This window comes from Natator depressus, chromosome 8, assembly GCF_965152275.1.
Source record: "Natator depressus isolate rNatDep1 chromosome 8, rNatDep2.hap1, whole genome shotgun sequence".
Classification (NCBI taxonomy): Eukaryota; Metazoa; Chordata; order Testudines; family Cheloniidae; genus Natator; species Natator depressus.
Genome location: NC_134241.1, coordinates 42136871 through 42155854, shown reverse-complemented (window position 1 = coordinate 42155854; position 18984 = coordinate 42136871). Strand labels below are relative to the sequence as shown.

General features: G+C 47.5%; 1 protein-coding gene across 1 annotated transcript in view; it reads left to right on the top strand.

Moving 5' to 3' along the window:
* LOC141992819 (transmembrane protein 121) overlaps nt 1–15169 on the top strand; it is a 179322-nt gene extending 164153 nt beyond the window's left edge. Inside the window, exon 2 of the mRNA XM_074962157.1 lies at nt 11880–15169. Within this exon, the coding sequence (XP_074818258.1) occupies nt 12663–13601 (939 nt within the window). The 5' untranslated portion in view covers nt 11880–12662 and the 3' untranslated portion in view covers nt 13602–15169. The remainder of the gene's footprint in view (nt 1–11879) is intronic.
* Nucleotides 15170–18984: the final 3815 nt, after the last annotated feature.

Here is an 18984-nt window from a genome sequence, read left to right as displayed (position 1 = left end):
TTTTGTAGGCATTTCTAAACCTGACTCCCAGTCTCCTGAATTAAATGTTTGGCCGCATGACAGAGAAACTGAACTGCAGATCAAAGATAGCCACTGACAATTTACTAGCACTAATTCACTTTCTAAAAAGTCTGCCCCATGGCAGCAGTGCTCCTTGAGGCTCCTGTGTCCCTCAAAGTCAATGTGACTTTTGTTGTTTACTCACTGGGAGCAGGGTCGAGCGCTGAGGGTGAGATTTTCAAAGGCGGCCAGTGGAATTAGGTGACATTCAAAAGTTCAATTCCCCTGATGTGCACACCGTTATACGGGAATAAAGGTGCTTTGTATCTAATCCCACACAGGCAGTATAGCTAGCCTGGGATAAAGTACCTTTATACTGGTATAACTGCAGCCACACTAGGGCTTGTGTTAACTGCATCACACCCTTACCATTAGATTTATACTGGTATGAAATCGGTGTGTAGAGCCGGCCTTTGATTGCTGCTCATCCAGAGCCTGTAGGGGTATCTGAAGTCATGCCTTCCAGCGTACATTTGTGATGGCTGCCATCCTGACCGACACATGGGGTACCTCTGGAGCTAAAAGCATGAGCTGGTTCAGCGGGAGTGAACAAGCCAAGGCTCTATAGCTAGGGGCTGTAATAAGTCATAGGCTCTGTGAATCAGCATGGAGGGGGATCTGGAGCACACATCAGTGACTTATACATCACCTTGCACATTTCCTCGCCCTTCAACTTGGCACCTTGGGGAACATACAGTTAACGATCATGCGGCATAATTAACAGGCTGAGGTTCTGCAGTGTGTGGTTCCGTTCTACTCAAATGGCCATGGGCACTGAGCAAGCAGGCTACTCTACGCTGCAGGGTGTGCCGTTCCCTCCTCTGGCCCCTCAGTGAAGAGGCTGGATATTCTGATTGGGATTGCTGTTTTCCCCTCCACACCTCAGCTCCCTCGCTGATTGCATTGGATCACTTTGTCATTATCACAATGTGTACTTAGGGAACTGAATTTTCAGACACATTTGGCCAGCTGAGTTAAAACCGTTATTGATTAGGAAGGTTGTGGAATGCACTTGAGTGTGCCAATGTAATTGTTCTGCTATTTGCATAAGTTATTAGCAGTAGAGCAACTTATTATCTAACATATTGATTTAAGTCTATACTTGGCTCGTCCCATATTTGCAGTGGTTTAGTTTATCACAGAAATACCTGTTCTGTGCCAAGGCTTCTGAGTGAATCTCAACACTGCCTCTGTACATAAGCCCCTACAACAGCATTCCCAGAAAGCTTGTGTTAGCCAATCACAGGTTCGTGGTTTCCAGTACAAAACTGTTGATTTTTTTACCTTTGACCTTCTAATTTCATTATTTAGGAGCAGTCACGTGAGCTGGGTTTTATTTGCAAGAATTCTTATGGGAAGCAAAAGTTTGATGACTACTCATGTGAATAAATATTTGTCCCAGCTGATCTCTTGTGGCCATTCTGAGACGCTCTTTTTATTACTTACATAACAGATTTGTCAGGCAATTATGACTGCAGTACTGTCACCCTGAATCATTCAAAAATCTGGAGTCAGACACCCAGAATAAAAGAGACTGGTTTAAAATCATGAGGTTTTTTTTAAAAATGATACAGGCAGTCCTTGGACTTAAATTGCGTCATAAGTTGAAATGTCGTAAATCGGAACCGCAATACACTCCATTGCAGGACCAAGAATCGGAAAGGCGAAACCAACTGTTGTAAGTCGAATCAGGGTATCAATTCAGAAACGTCATAAGTGCCATTTGTCGTAAGTCGAATGTTGTGAAGTCGAGGACTGCCTGTACATTTTAGGTTCTTTTCATTTGCCTTCGGGTATTGAACCTTTAGGGTCCAACATGAATGTTCGTAGTGCTGAAATCAAACAAAGAAGGAACTGAATCCAAATCATGTTACTTAGTTCACCAATCACATGGCTAAAAGTTCTTCCTCCAAACCATACGGTGAACAGCTGAAACAAACAAACTAATTCTTAAAAATCATTATAACCTGTTCCTGAATAATTCACAAACCAAAATTATTGTGTGCTCTAAATAGTTCACTCAGCTCTAGCAATGATGAAATCCCTTGCTGATATTGTTAATATCCCGAATAAATACCTTCCAATGGGCTGGATTTTAGTCTAAATGAAGTCGGGAGACTTCTGTATGCCTTTGCATAGGTGTGACTGACATTTCTGATTCCTGAATCGCAGACTGTCTGAGATTTTCTTGCCCACATGATCTTCAGCAGAGGACTGGGGCTGGTTAATTGTATTGGTGACTTCTCGGGCCTACTGTTTGAGTAGGTTTCTATATAAAAGTGCCCAGCCAAGTGTTCATTGGAAATCTCTCCATGGAACTAGCAGTGGGGACTCGCGTTTTGCCAAGGAGTCATAGTATTTTATGTGTGGGGACTTTCCTTACATTGCTGTTCACACCTGCATAGAGAGCAGCAATTGGTCTTTTAGGTCTGTCTGCTCTTTGAGTCTGTGTTTCGTTTCCAACCCATGATGTTGGCTCTGGTACCCTACCCAGTCTGGGTTGATGTGGAAGGAAGGCAGTAACTGGAAATAATGAGATCATGATGCATTTTGAATTTCTGTTGTTCAGTGAGTTGTTCAAACAAAGTTGAGTCTGAAATCTAAAAGCACCAGTCTAGATAGGGTGGTGTATTCCTGTTCATGTCTTGCTAGGCTTATGGGAGACACTGGAGGCAGAGGCTGGATACTAGGGATGAGAGCTGTACAGAGTATGGACATTTTGGTTTGTGAAGGATTTCAAGTTTCAGAGATTTGGCTTCTTTATGAATTCGAATGAAACCCAAAAATTTCTAAATCCTCTGTGGAAGAAAATTCTGAAAAAATGTTTGGGTTGATCAAAGCATTTTGTTCTGATGACATCAAAATGTTCCATTTCAGTTTTGAATTTGTAAATTATATCACATTATATTATATTACACAAAATAAAAACAGCCTATAGGGCAAAGTCATTTCAACATAAAAAATCAAAATGTTTCCTTCCCAAAATGTCAAAACGGGAACTTTTTTCCATTTTTTTCTCCAAAACAAGATTTTAGGGAAATCGACACAATTTTGCGAAGCATTTCCATTCTGACAGAACCACATTCTCCAGTGGAAAATGGTTCAGTCAAAGGTCTCCAACCGGCTCTATTAGGGATATTTGTTAGGCAGGAAGGACAGTACCTGTCTTCAGAGTGTAACAGCAGGGCTCTGCCTCTTAGACCTGTCATTGGTTGGAGCCAGTACCCAATCCTGGAGCACAGGGAAGTGACCCCGGGGTGCCATTGGTCTGTCGTCCTGCTCCATCCTGCACCCTTGCACAGGGCACCCTGGGTGTGCTGGCGTGCAGCCCACACACTCAGGGAAGGACTGTGCCTACTTAGCATTGTCACTTCCTTAGCTGTAGCTCAGCCAAGCTACACATATTCAATGATTGTAAGGCTTCCCCATCCATCACTGCCTCCAGCCCACGGCTAATACTGAGTATCCCTCCACAGCCATGGCCTGCAAACTTGTGCCTTACTTGATTGATAGACTGTCTCCTTGGCTTTTAGTGTGCATGCATAGTATAGCAAATGCTCCAATTACCACCTCAGGCTCAGCACTGCAGGCATTTCTAACCTGCCCCAGCTCTCCCACCACCTTTGGCACGTGCGCCCACAAGGGCATTAGGGGGAGCCACACAAGGATTGAAGAGTGTCCCACTGTTGTGAACAGGTGCTGTGTTTAGGACTTACACCTTCTCCATCACTGCTGACTCCTCCACTGGGAAACAGTTTTGCAGTGAATTATAATTTGGGTATTTCTGGTTGCTTCTGCGCCCAAGGACAATTTTCCTTAAAGCATGAGATGTTCTTTGGAGGCTTTGTGCTTCTTCGAAACCTCTGCTGTTCTCCTAGCTGCCCATTCCTCAGACGGAGGCAGCTGTGGCTGGATAGCACCTGGCAAGACAGAATGGAGGAAGGGAAGTGCAAAGCTGAGGATGTACAAGCAGAATTGTTTCTAAATAAAATGGTGCCGTCAGCTTCTTTACAAGGCATACACAGACTTTAAAATAATCAGTGTCTTTTGAAAGAAGAAATACTTGAAGGTAGAAACCACCATTTCCTCCTGAGAGACCTAATGTATCTGGAATTATCCATCCCCGGCTGTAAATCCCCAGTAAACCCTGGCAGGAGTTTAAAATGCAGTTACAGAAATGGCTATATATTTTTATCTGAAACCTCCAGAGAGAACTAATCACAGCACTGATGGCAGCAAGGAACAGTCAAGGAGTGTGAGGAGGATGCTCATGCTGATGAGTGCAATGCTAAGTGCTGTCTGCAGCTCACATAGCACATGAGTAATTCTGAACAGTGCTTGCAAATTTTTACCAGTCACAACGGGGAGCTCCATTTGCTGTTACTCCTGGACCCTTCCATTCATTTTCAGACAACCTGTGAAATGTTTGCAGTGTGACATGTGCTCCTGTGAGGCATCTAAGAGACCCTCTGCAACAAGTACCCTCCAGCCTAATAGGAACACAGTCAGCTGAGTATCTGGAGGCCACGTGTTCACGTCTCCCCTTCTAATTGCTGATTGGGCGTTTTACATGGAAACGATTATTTGATCACAAACGCAGTCACTGCAAGATTTAAATTTTCTGTGGGAAAATTTCAATTTTGTTGAAATTTTGTCAGGAAAATCAGAATGAAATGTTTTGTTTTGGGGCAGGTCATCCTGAATCAAAATATTTCAGTGTGTCCAACTGAATCAAAATGTTTCATTTCAGGGCATTTTAACATTCATCTGTGTGCACCAGAGCTGCCTCAGAGGAGTTGTTCAGATGTCTCATAGACCAGTTCTCTTCTATGGGCTGGGGTCCATGGCTGGACATCATCTCCCACAATACATTGCAGTCTCTTCTCTTCTAAAGCACAGTTATGAATCATGACAGTTGCATAAACATGCTACATCCTGGGAGATGTAGTCCAGCCAGGGAGCCTGGCCCATAAAGGAGAATGGGGAAACCCAAACTACAAGTTCCATGAACCCCTGTGGCAACTCATGGCAGCACAAGTTAATGCTGAACCACTCCAAAATATGTTTCCACAATGGCAAACTGAAATGTTTAGGAACTTTCTGTTCTGTGACAAATGTTGATATTTTGACTTTTCGTCCCAATTCAAGATTAAACAAATTTTGAAATGTCAGCCTTTCCTGAAGCACAGAAATTCTCATTTTCAGCCAGTTCTGCCATTACCACTTGTGGGCCTTCTTCCCTCTGACCAAGGCCTGTGTCCCCCATTCACCAGACAAAGTAACAGAGGTTGCCTAGATCACACTCAGCCTAGCTGGGGGTAGAACACACAGCACTAATATCACGGAGCCAAGTTTTGTTTAGCCTAGTTACGCTGCCCCTGGGAACAAGTCTGCCACCTTTGCAGGTGGATTTGTGGTCTGGGAGACATACAGCTGAATTGCCTGGCCAGTAGTCACACAGGATGGCGTTTGAGTGCAGTGATAGTGTGTACTGAATGAAGAAGAGGCAGCAGCAGCAAAGAAAGCTAAGGAAATAAACTGAGACCCAGAAGAACTGGGTTTTGTCTTCTCCTCTACCCCTAGTTTGTGGTGTGATGCCGGGGAAGTGGCTTCTCTGAGGTCTGTGTAGGGAAAACACCCATGAACACATGATGCAGGAGGAATGGTTTGTGGTTAAGGCATTACCCAGGGACTCAAAAGACCAGAATTCAGGTTCTGTCTTGGCCAGTGACATACTTATTGACCTTGACAAAGTCATTTGCTGTCTGAGACCCAGTTTCCCATTCTATAAGCTATTCTGGTTCCTTTGGGGGGCATAACTACATATATGCACGTGCAATTACCTGGAATTAATGGGAACAGAGAAAAATCCATGTCAATTCTGCTAGACAGCCAATAAATCTAGCTTCTCTCTCATTCTCATTCTCTCATTCTCATTCCCTCAAGCAAGAAAGAAACCAGCTTTTATTAAATCTGGGCTCCATACACATTGCCAAGTTTAATGCACTTTCCTGTGTAAAGGAGGACAGGAAAATATCTTCAGTGTCCTAAAACTCCCTAGGCCTGGTATCAGTCCCCCCCTTACCCCCAGTTCCCAACAATTAACCAATAATCCAGAGGCTATAATGTGTTTTGACACGTTATTCTATAAGGGCTTGTCAGTAAAGAATGGTTGATAAAATGGTTCATTTGGCAAACAAACATTGGTATATGGTGCCTTCGGAGTTTAGAGTCAGTATCCCTCTATTCAGCTGTATCAAAATGGTGGTGTGTGATTTCCTCAGGAATCATAGAATCATAGAATATCAGGGTTGGAAGGGACCTCAGGAGGTCATCTAGTCCAACCCCCGCTCAGAGCAGGACCGATCCCCGACTAAATCACCCCAGCCAGGGCTTTGTCAAGCCTGACCTTAAACACTTCTAGGGAAGGAGATTCCACCACCTCCCTAGGTAACGCATTCCAGTGTTTCACCACCCTCATAGTGAAAAAGTTTTTCCTAATATCCAACCTAAATCTCCCCCACTGCAACTTGAGACCATTACTCCTTGTTCTGTCATCTGCTACCACTGACAACAGTCTAGAGCCATCCTCTTTGGAACCCCCTTTCAGGTAGTTGAAAGCAGCTATCAAATCCCGCCACATTCTTCTCTTCTGAAGACTAAACATCCCCAGTTCCCTCAGCCTCTCCTCATAAGTCATGTGTTCTAGTCCCCTAATCATTTTTGTTGCCCTCCGCTGGACTCTTTCCAATTTTTCCACATCCTTCTTGTAGTGTGGGGCCCAAAACTGGACACAGTACTCCAGATGAGGCCTCGCCAATGTCGAATAGAGGGGAATGATCACGTCCCTCGATCTGCTGGCAATGCCCCTACTTATACATCCCAAAATGCCATTGGCCTTCTTGGCAACAAGGGCACACTGTTGACTCATATCCAACTTCTCATCCACTGTAACCCCTAGGTGCTTTTCTGCAGAACTGCTGCCGAGCCATTCGGTCCCTAGTCTGTAGCGGTGCATGGGATTCTTCCGTCCTAAGTGCAGGACTCTGCACTTGTCCTTGTTGAACCTCATCAGATTTCTTTTGGCCCAATCCTCCAATTTGTCTAGGGCCCTCTGTATCCTATCCCTACCCTCCAGCATATCTACCACTCCTCCCAGTTTAGTGTCATCTGCAAACTTGCTGAGGGTGCAATCCACACCATCCTCCAGATCATTTATGAAGATATTGAACAAAACCGGCCCCAGGACCGACCCCTGGGGCACTCCACTTGATACCGGCTGCCAACTAGACATGGAGCCATTGATCACTACCCGTTGAGCCCGACAATCTAGCCAGCTTTCTATCCACCTTATAGTCCATTCATCCAGCCCATACTTCTTTAACTTGCTGGCAAGAATACTGTGGGAGACCGGGTCAAAAGCTTTGCTAAAGTCAAGGAACAACACGTCCACTTTTCAGAGTAACAGCCGTGTTAGTCTGTATTCGCAAAAAGAAAAGGAGTACTTGTGGCGCCTTAGAGACTAACCAATTTATTTGAGCATAAGCTTTCGTGAGCTACAGCTCACTTCATCGGATGCATACTGTGGAAACTGCAGAAGACATTATATACACAGAGACCATGAAACAATACCTCCTTCCACCCCACTCTCCTGCTGGTATAGCTTATCTAAAGTGATCACTCTCCTTCCAATGTGTATGATAATCAAGTTGGGCCATTTCCAGCACAAATCCAGGTTTTCTCACCCTCCGCCCCCCCACACACAAACTCACTCTCCTGCTGGTAATAGCCCATCCAAAGTGACCACTCTCTTTACAATGTGTATGATAATCAAGTTGGGCCATTTCCAGCACAAATCCAGGTTTTCTCACCCCTCCCCCCTTTTTTTTCCAAAAACCACACACACAAAGTCACTCTCCCGCTGGTAATAGCTTATCCAAAGTGACCACTCTCCTTACAATGTGTATGAAAATCAAGGTGGGCCATTTCCAGCACAAATCCAGGTTTTCTCACCCCCCCCCCCACAAAAACACACACACACACAAACTCACTCTCCTGCTGGTAATAGCTTATGCAAAGTGACCACTCTCCCTACAATGTGTATGATAATCAAGGTGGGCCATTTCCAGCACAAATCCAGGTTTTCTCACCCCCACCCCCACCCCCATACATACACAAACTCACTCTCCTGCTGGTAATAGCTCATCCAAAGTGACCACTCTCCCTACAATGTGCGTGATAATCAAGGTGGGCCATTTCCAGCACAAATCCAGGTTTTCTCACCCCCTTTGTGCTTGTTTTCATCTGGCACAGCCCTCCATGCAGTTATAAGGGTGAAGGCATCTTGTCTTAAAGTTTTGGGGGAGCTATTAGAGCCAACACATAGAAATTAGATGTTAATGTACGGCTCAGGCAACCACTAATGGTACAGGTTCAGATCTGAATCACGTGATGAGTATGCCAACTTCTTCCCCAAACTGCTGCACAGTATTTCACTAGCGCAAATACCAGCACCAGGGCCAGCCAAAATAAATGACTTCTGTTGTCAGTCATCGGCTGCGCCTGTATTCTTTCTGTGTGCTGCCTCAGCTCTGGCCAGAGAGCCGACACAGCAGACCTCGATCAAACTGCCCACAAAGACCACAAGACCTGATTAGTAGCGAAGGCACCCAGCCAGATTTATTGTTAATGAAGCACAGTCCTAGTATCCTGTAGACTCTACAGAAGCACTAACACATGTATGTTTTTCACAATGGACAAGCTCAGAGAACGGCGGGACTTTCCATTCCCCCCTCGGCTAGACAAAGACACTCCCGCTGAGACTTCTCTTTATACACCAATACAAACAAGTTACGTCTTGCTCCTCTGACGTGGCTAGTTATCACCCTTTACCTTGTACCTGTTGGTTCAATTAAAACATCTCTCTCCGTCACACTGTCATCCTGACCTTATCTTTTGGGGGAGTCAGTGCGTCCCTGTTATCTTCGGGGAGTGTGCTTGTTCCATACTAGGTATCGCGGTGTTTTGCTACCACCCTTCTGGAATGTGCTTGCTCGAGTGTCCGGTGCCCAGCACTTCACAGGAATGTGTGTCTTTTGGTAATCCCAGCCCTGTTCTGGCCAGGTACTGTGAACGTGCATGGAGGCAGAGCCTGGCTTCTGCTCACAGCCTGACTTCGGCTTTATATTCGCAAGGCCTGGCCACTACATTAGTTCATGCCTCACACCTCATGCCTGGCCTCTTTTTCCAGGCCTCATGTCCCAGGCTTTCTTTCTATTACAACTCCTACCAAACTTTCTGCAAATTAGTGCAGGTAATGGCTAGGAAATAGACTCCCTCAAGACTATCGCGGAGAGTATATCCCTGGGTTTCAGACTAGCAGCTGTGTTAGTCCGTATCCGCAAAAAGAAAAGGAGGACTTGTGGCACCTTAGAGACTAACACATTTATTTGAGCATAAGCTTTTGTGAGCTACAGTCTAGCGACTCAGGGACTGGACTCGACCCAAATGGCTTGGAAGTCCATGGAACCCAGCAATTAGGTCCACTTGCAGGAGACTGGTGCCCGTACAGAGGGGGACTGGGCCAGGTTGTAACATCCAGCACTAGGACTGTAGGGACAAGAATGACGTAAAAGCTAAACTTCCTGTTTGCTTTGAGTTTGGCCAGGGCTCCGTGTAACCTACTGGTGAGTGTGTGCTACAGGTTCCTCGCTGTACCTGATCCACAGAGAATGGGAGTTTGTTACAGCCCCAGCCCCGACTGCCTGACTCTTTCGCTGTAGCCACTCCTGTTTTTAGCTCCAGTGGCCCCTGGTTCAACCCCCAGTGTGTTGGCCAAGCTGGGGGCCACCACATATGTGGCAGTGATCTGCCCTGTAGCTATCACCCAGCCCATTCTACACTGAATGCTGATGCCCAGCTGTGCCACTGGCAGAACCATGGCTTTGTGTACTGTTGCTTTTCTGTGGAGCGAGGGAGCCTCCTAGTTTTCCACACTGGTACAGCTCCTGAACTGGAGCCCATATGCATTAAAGCGCACAGAGCCTCTTGGACAGCACTTGTCGCCCATGCTTCTTTGTATGCATGATTTGAAAGGTGGTGGTGTGTTAATTGGGATGGAATATAAGGTGCTGGCATAACCAGACCCTGCCCAGCATTAAACAGTGTTAAACAAGGTTCAGGGTTTGGTACACAGAGACCTGCTCAGTGCCATGGCAAACACCCCATTCAACAGTCTTCTAAACCTTTTACTAAAGATATAGAAAGGAAGGAAAACAGTTAATGTGTTTGAAATGCAAAGTTTTAAGTTAGGCTTTCTTTTTAACAACATCCCTTGTTCCCTTTCCCTGCAGCTAGAGAGAGTCTTTAAAGTGAAAAAGCCCCTGTTTGACAATCCTTTAGATGGTAAGAAATGTCCATTTGTGGGGAAAGAGAAGAAGTTAGTTGAGAGGGGCTGGGGCTGTCATTGTTGCTGTTGTTAAATAGGATCTCATTTCCCAAGAAGACACAACAAGACAAACAAGAGGGGAGAGAAAAGAACAGCAAAGGCAGAAAATGCAGCTTCTGTCTCTGGGGTTGACTCTGACATGCAACCTCACTGCTGGAAAAACACAGGCCCAGCACATGGTCTGACCAGCCACACCGAGACCTAGCAAACTTGTACCAGCATCAGGCTATTCAAGGCTCTGGTTTAGCTACCTTCGTCGGGCCACAGGCGCACAGCAGTGCTGTAAAATGGATGGTCTTGGCCAGCTAAATCAAATTCTTATTAAGACAGAAGGGACAAGCAGAGGAATAGGAAAGAGAAGAAATAAAGTGGGGAAGGAAAAGAATACACAAAGCTGGCAAAGTCCCACAGCCCAGGTGGCGGCTGGGATTCAGCCACAGCTGGTGGAGGTGGTGATGTCATTGGGATCCCTCTCTCCGGCCTGGTTGGGTCAGGACACCTCTCAGGATTAGCACAAAGAAGGGCTGGGCCCAGGAGATGGTGGGGGTGGCAGCCATGATGGTGAAAGTCACTCCAGTAGCCAGTTTTTCTCCCAAAGTCTCTTTCTGTAAGGAACCCTGAAGGCAGTGGTGAGTAGAGCAGCCCATCCCCTCATTATTTCATCCACCAATTGAGCCTAATATCAGACACACCAATACTGGCTCATTGACTTTCAGTCTCACGCTGTTCCTGTTTACCAGGCATGCGCTGAACACAGTCCTTGAGTTATAGCCTTTTCGTTTGGATTCAGTCCCTCTGTCTCTCCTTTTCACCTTTTCCCACAGCATTAGCTGTTTAGGTTATTGTGACACCTTAGGACCTTCCACTCCTCCCTTCTCACAGCTGAGCTCACAATGAGGGTAAATTGATAGGCCAGTCATCACACTGTGTTGCTGTCCGATAGAGACCAGCAGGGATTTTCTTGCACCTGTGGGCTGGGGTTCTTAGGAAGAGGCTTCTATTCCTCTGCCATTTGATGCATATTTCCTATGCAAATCCATGTAACTGCACCACCCTGCTGTGCATCTCCCTGAATAGAAAGATATTCTGTACTTCCAGAGTCACAGGCAGGCATTCTAATATTAGTACTTATTTAAGTTGTGCATGAAGAGAAGAGGGACATTAGCCTCCTGCACACTCTGGTAGCATTGGTGAACACAGGTTTAAGGCAGACTGAGTGTGCGGGACTTGGAGTCTCAGTTACAAGCAGGGAGTCCAGCTCAGAGCCTACCCATCACCTCTAAAGCTGAGGAACATCCGCAAATGCATCTTTTTACCCCTGGTATTTGTGACTGGTAGGCCCTTAACCAGTATTCTTCTTGGTCTCTTCCAGATCGCAGTGAATGGTGGGCCAGAGGTGAAGGTTTTAAACCCTATGCCAGGAAGAACGAACAAGGTTCACCATGGATAATACAAATGAGATTCCAGTGGAGGTAGTGAGAAGCCCCTAATCTCTGACTCCTGAGCCATTCACCAGGAGGAAAGCACCATTTCCTGAGCTGCTTTGCCTTTCTTACACCCCAACTGGGTCCTGGCAGTACAGATCTGACTCACTTGCCTGATTATTAATCTGATTTCCAGGGATCTGGAGGAGAATTTCCGGCTTGGTGCTAGGAAGCGCATTAGAGACATTAACTTGCTGCCCACAGGCCATTCAGGGGCATTCTTTCCCCTCTTACTGACCACAATGGAAAACCCAGCAAAGAGGCAGAGGATTTCTTAATGAAGGCTCCATGTGTTTAACCCCTGTGTAGCCCTTGGGAACAGCACTGGAGAGTGTTAGGCGATGTCGTGGAGGATCTGTCTGAGGGCTCAGTGTGGGACCAGCTTTGCTGCCTAAAGAGCAGAGCTACTGGATTTAAGCCTTTGGGATCAGCTGTTATGAAAGGTGACTTGGAATTTCTGGTGCATTTCTCTGCTGCAGCACCCTGATGTGAGACCCTCGAGAGCCGGGATCGTCTATTGCTTTGTCCTTTCAGGGACTTTTTAGGGGGGGTTGTTCCTGGTGGCCTTGGTGCTTTGTCTATAACTGATGAGCTTCTTCACTCTGCCCATGGGCCTCCTCCCTTGATGCACGCTTGTGCTTGAAGTGAAACAAGGAGGCGCTCACCTCACCATGGTGCTGCCGCCGCCTGACAAGCGCCACGTGTGTCTGACCACCATTGTCATCATGACCAGTATGGCCTTCATGGACGCCTACCTGGTGGAGCAGAACCAAGGGCCACGGAAGATTGGCGTCTGCATCATCGTCTTGGTGGGAGACATCTGCTTCCTCATCGTGCTGCGCTATGTGGCGGTATGGGTGGGGGCTGAGGTGAAAACAGCCAAGCGGGGCTACGCCATGATCCTGTGGTTTCTCTACATCTTTGTGCTGGAGATTAAGCTGTATTTTATATTTCAGAATTACAAAGCAGACAAGAAGAATCTGGAGACGGTGGCCAGGAAGGCCTTGACCTTGCTCCTGTCCATCTGTGTGCCAGGGCTCTACCTGGTGCTGGTGGCCTTAGACAGCATGGAGTACATACGAACCTTCAGGAAGAAGGAGGATCTGCGGGGACGCCTTTTCTGGGTGGCCCTGGACCTGCTGGATATATTAGACATTCAGGCCAACCTGTGGGAGCCACACAAAACTGGGCTTCCCATCTGGGCAGAAGGACTCATGTTCTTCTATTGTTACATACTGCTCTTGATCCTGCCTTGTGTCTCTCTTAGTGAGATTAGCATGCAAGGGGAGCACATTGCTCCGCAGAAAATGATGCTCTACCCTGTACTGAGCCTGGTCACCATCAACATTGTAACCATATTCATCCGGGCCATTAACATGGTCTTGTTCCAGGACAGCAGGGTCTCCACTATCTTTATTGGCAAGAACATCATTGCCATAGCCACCAAGGCATGCACTTTCTTAGAGTATAAGAAACAGGTGAAAGAATTCCCCCAGAATGCTATTGCCCTGGAGCTCCAGCAGAACTCAATCTCTCACAATCAGACTATCCACAGTACACAGGGCATTTCTCATGAGCAGTCACCCACCAGGGAAATTTTGGTTACATGACAGATCACCTCCGGACATCAGCATTGGCTTGCATTGCATTAGAGGTGTAGGGAGGAGAGAAGCTGCTCTCCCATTGTATGGGGCATGCGTGATGGACAAGTCCCAGCAAGGAGAGCTCTCCCAGGCACAAAACACTTACCACATTTTAATCAAACTATGGAGTGTTTCCTAGACCTCTTCATCTCAGGTATAGCCCTAGGAGTTCTCCAGGAAAACCAAATGAACTTGCAAAGGACCTGAACGAGCTACACCCTCTGTTTTCCTTCCCTTCCTTTCACCCACTCCTCCCCTGCCCAACCAAATTCCCTGATGCTGAGATTTCTTTGTTCCTTAAGACTCTCACCTTCGCTCCAAGTCTGGAATGAAGATATTGTTACCAGAGTCCTTTGTATGGAATGGGAATGGGGGGGAGGGGCGTTTGCACCAGTGAATCCTGTGATTATAGATGTGTCTTATTCCAAAGGGTTGTGTTTACTGTTCCCTATTTATAACTGTCTCTTCTTTGATCCTTTCTGGGAATGCCCATTGTTGGGTCTGGCTTCTTTTGGTTTGTAATCCACTGGAACAGCTCCCTTTGCTATTAGTCCCAGCAGGAACGACACAAAAAGTAGCACCCAACACTATAAACAGCTATGTCTCTCCTCTCATTCTCTTGCTACTCGGCTTAGGCTACAGGTTGGGAAGCAGGGATATCCATCTCTGCTAGTGCACTAAGCCAACTCAGCGGGTAGCAGTATTTGACAAGCTAATGTTAATCTAATGCTGGTGTTTTATGTATCTTGTTCACTTCAAATGACTCAGCACAATATTTCTATTTTTAGAAGGATATCTCTCTCGCTCGCTCTGGTAGTGTGAACGCTCCTGACTACAACAGATGGTGCAGTGCAGCTGGCCTGGTGAGTCCAACCATGGCCAGCATGAGTGGAAGCAGATGCCGAGGAGAGCTAATAATAATGACGATGATGATGATGCATTTCACTCCAGCATCAACGTTTATAAAGAGGGCTGCTTTCCACAGCTACTATATTTTTAAAAATAAAATATTTCCATAAAATGGAGAGAAGTGCTGCTTGAGCCGCGTGACCATGGGAGAGCTGGGAACCAGCACCATGTACAGATCTCCTCCCCTTTGGGCATGCCAAATGGCTCATACACGCTGCTGGGGGGCAGCTGAATAATAAAAATAAAAACCCAATGAGAACAAACCGGATTTGTAGTTTTGTGTCTGTGTTTGGAGGCATGTGGAGGGCTCGTAGTACTGCAACATTGCTGGTGTCCCATCTCATTTGGGATCTCCTGAACCCACAGCAGTTCCTGCCACCAGCATGCCAAGTTCCACAACATCTTCTCTTGCTACTCCATCCTGATTCCAGAGCACATGGCTGTGCTCTCTTCTCCCCAGAGAGCACAATCATGGTGTGTCTCATGGCCTCCCCCGGGTGCCATAGCTTGCTTGTTCTGCTGCCTAGAGCTGGTTGAAAAAAATTTGATGGAACAGTTTTCCATCAGAAAATGGTGTTTCATTGATTGCAAAATGTTTCATGGGAATGTGTTGATTCTGATGATGTTTTCTATAAAAATATTTCAAAATGGAGTTTTTTGCTTTGACTTTCTCATTTCATTTTGCGTTTCCCATTTTGTTCCATTCTGATTTTCTTGTTTCAGTTTGATTTTTATATTACATTATAAATATAAATTTTAATATTATATGGTATTTAAATATATCAAAATTAAACATTTCAGTTAGGTTGTTTCAATGTTTCAGAAGTGAGATTTTTTTTTCAGAATTTCCATTCTGTGAAAATTTCAACTTTACATCCCAATACTGGATGAAAACAAATTTCAAAATTTCAGAATGTCCCACAGGCCAGATGTTCTGATTTCTCTCCTGCTGCCCCTACCCACCATAATACACCCATGCTGGTACTGCTAACCCCCAAAATAGCATGGTCATGCCACTCGCTTCCCTCCCCACCCTAGAGCACATAGCTGCTGACTCTGCTCTCCTCCCTGACCCAGGAAGCCCTACTTCAAAACCCTGTGAACTAGTCTCTCATTCTGCTTTTCTCAGGGGAACATACACAATGCAGAGCACCGAGGCGATGGCAGGGCATTGTTGGCATGACACAGATTCTTATTTACCCTGATCAGGTGCCCACGGAATCTAGTTTGCCATCAGGCAATAACTGATCCTCACTGGCTATAGTGCTACTGTAACACACTGTTACCATCCCCTGTGCCTGACCCCCAAAGGCTGTGAGTCCGTGGCTGCTCCACACCACCCCCTTCAGAGGTTGGCTGTTCAGCACACGCTGCAGCAGCGTGTGCTTTTTAGTGCTGGGTGACCTGGGTTCAACTGTAGGGTCAGCCAAGGCAGTGGCCAGCCCACTGCAGTGCAGATATCCATCAGCGGGCAAGGCAATGTTTTCAGACGCAGATGCCTAGATTTCCTATATGGCCTGCCCTCTGGGGTGCTGCACACATCCCCCAGGGAGGGCGGGAGGCAGAGGGTGGGCAGCAGTTCCTCAGCTCTCTTGAAAGCCGCAGGTGGCTTTGACGCTCTTCCTTTGAAGGAGATGGGGGAGGCTCCCTGAGTAGCTATGGACTGAGCTATGGACATGCCACCCTTCCCTGAGAGGTTCAGTGTGCAAGGACAATGTACAGACAACTCCTCCTCGCAGTGCCATGGCGCAACTGCCGCCCTGCCCCCTTTGGGGCACTTCACCCTACTGCTTGCTGCCCTCCTCTGCTCACTCGTGGCCCTGACACCATCTGTCCCCAGGAGTCCCGAATCACTGGGCTGGAACGGCCTGTCAGGTGCCACTGCAGCCCTGTGGCCTCTGCTGTGAAGCCTTGCTGCAGCGAAGGCGCCCTTCCTCATAGTTCGTGCCGAACCACCAGACCTTGCCATGGGTTGGAGTCCCATTCTACAGCCTTTGGGATTCCAGGCTTCACCCAGAAATCACTGCAGCCCCACGATACTCCCAGTGCCCTCCAGCAGCAGCTCCACAGTCCCTGACCAGGGCCCTGCCTTCCCTGCGGCCTACCCAGACCCTTTCCCCATGCCATCCCCACCCTGCAATGGGAGGAGGACAGCAGGGGTGGGAGTTCCCGCCAGTTCCTGAGCTAGGCAGGACCGTGGGTTTGCAGGGCTGGCTCTGGTCTCTGTGCATGGGGGGCCCAGGCACAACGCTCAGGCCGCTGGGAACCCCAGCAGGCAGCGCTGTCTCCTCTGCAACCAGCCTGCCAAGGCAGCCATCACTCCTCTTGCTTCAGAGAGCTCAGCAAGCTGCTGTCAGGGTGAGAGATGGGCCTGGATCTGCATATCATCGAGCCTGCAGGTGCCCACACCAGGGTGTGGGCTTGGCCCGTCACAGCCAGGGCTTGGGCACAGAGCACCGAGTGGGAGCTTTCGCCCAGAGTCGGGGGGGGTTGAACTTGTCCCAGTTACCACGTTCAGACCTGGATCTGAGCTCCTCCCACCCCCGGGAAGAGGGCAGGGCAAGGCAGAGGATTGGGCCCAGGACTGGTTTAAGCTTATCTCTAGTCAGGACAACAGCCTTGTCCACATGGGCACCCAGGGGGCCTGTACTTAGCACATCTCACTGCAGCGCACTGGGAAAGCTGGAGCCGGCACTCATTATCTGCACAGCTATGGGCAATCTGTACTGATGCCTCCCAGCGCTGACCATACAGGGACAAGGCCACAGCACGGTCATCTAGGAACAGCTAGTGTGAGCCCTCATGGCCATGGGATTTCGAAAGAAAAGCTACACCTCACCCCCCACACACACATTCTCAGCCACTCTCTCTACCCTGTCCCACCTCACCTCACCCACTCCAACCCAAGCCACCCCCCTGTACAAGCTGGGACCGAGCCTACTCAGTGACCAGGGTTCCTCAGAGATGTAACGAGACAAAGCTCCTTCATGAGATTCCATTCACACCCCAACAAAAGTGCTACCTCCCCACACACAGAAGATGCTCCCTAGATGGCTGTGGGGACATGGGGATATGATGTCCCTGGTTAGTGTGGATGCCTATGGTTAGCTGGCACCCCACACGCTGGGTCAGAGTCACCAAATTCATCTCACACAAAGGTCATGTTGGCAACTTGCCGGGATCTTGGCGAGGCCATATAATTGGTGCTAAATGGAGCTGGTGACAGCTGCGCTCCTCTTGAAACAGAAAGGTACCCCCCCACCCCTGCTCCCACCTCTCTGAGAACATGGGCCACAGTAAGTGATGCTCCATCTTGCTGTGGGGCTTGTACCAGATCTAGTGTGGGGAGTGTTCTGAGACTGAAGAATTACCTGCGAGTCCTAAGGGCCCAGCCAATCCAGGTGACACAGGGCAGAGATCTAGGCTCCTAGTGAAAGCAGCCACTCCAGTCTGCTCAACATTGCTACCTTGTTGGGGACTCTCTCTGCTACCTGATTGTGCTGACAGACCACTCCAGCCACCCAGCTGTCCTCACACCTGAATCTAGTCTCAATGGGACACATCTCCCTATTCATGTTTGTTAACTCTGTGGAGGTCACTTCCCTCCTGGGTGATGTTGTAGGGGCTTGTCCACTGGGATAAAAACAGGGAAGGAAGAAAAGCAAATGGAAAAAAATCAAACGACTTTCAAATAGCCCCAAGTAGAGTGGGTAGCACTGGAGATTAGACATCTCATTCCCTTCCTAGAGAGAGCAAGAGAGAGAAGAGCAGGTATTTAAAATAGATTAGCAGAAATTAATTAAATTGCTAAATTACTCTGGAATTACATGATAACCCTACTGATGTCATTAGAATACATCATGATTAGCATCAGTGCAATTAACTCCCAAGTACCTAATAACATTCTGCCCCTCTTTTTGGTGTCTAATTAATTTATGTCCCATTCTTTTAAAGCTTTTCCCATAATAGATATATGGGAAACCTACCGACCCTTCAAACTCCTGCAATGCCTCTGGCACTGGTACTGTATAAAGATGCTACATGAGCGCTAACCGTGTTCCAGATGATGGCTACTGCCATTTGGAACACGGGTCAGTAATTTTTATGGGACACAGAGTAACTCCTGCATCCAGGAGATCAGAACAAAGGGATATCCACTGCACTAAGCACTCATACAGACCCACCTTCCAGGCTGCCATAAGTCATCAGACACAGAACTTGCAGCTAGTCTGCAGTCTGATTTCACTGCCTTCCCTCCCTCATCCCGGTCAGTCAATCCAAAAGTTACTGCTGGGAAGTTCTGCAGAAGACATCTTCACTGAGCACTGCCCGTGAGCCACAGCTGCTGCACCTCTCTGCTGCGTGCAGGCAAAGGGAATGTCAGAGTAACAGCCTGACCCCAGCTCTTTGCATGTCTCCAGCACCTTTTACCGGAGGAGCT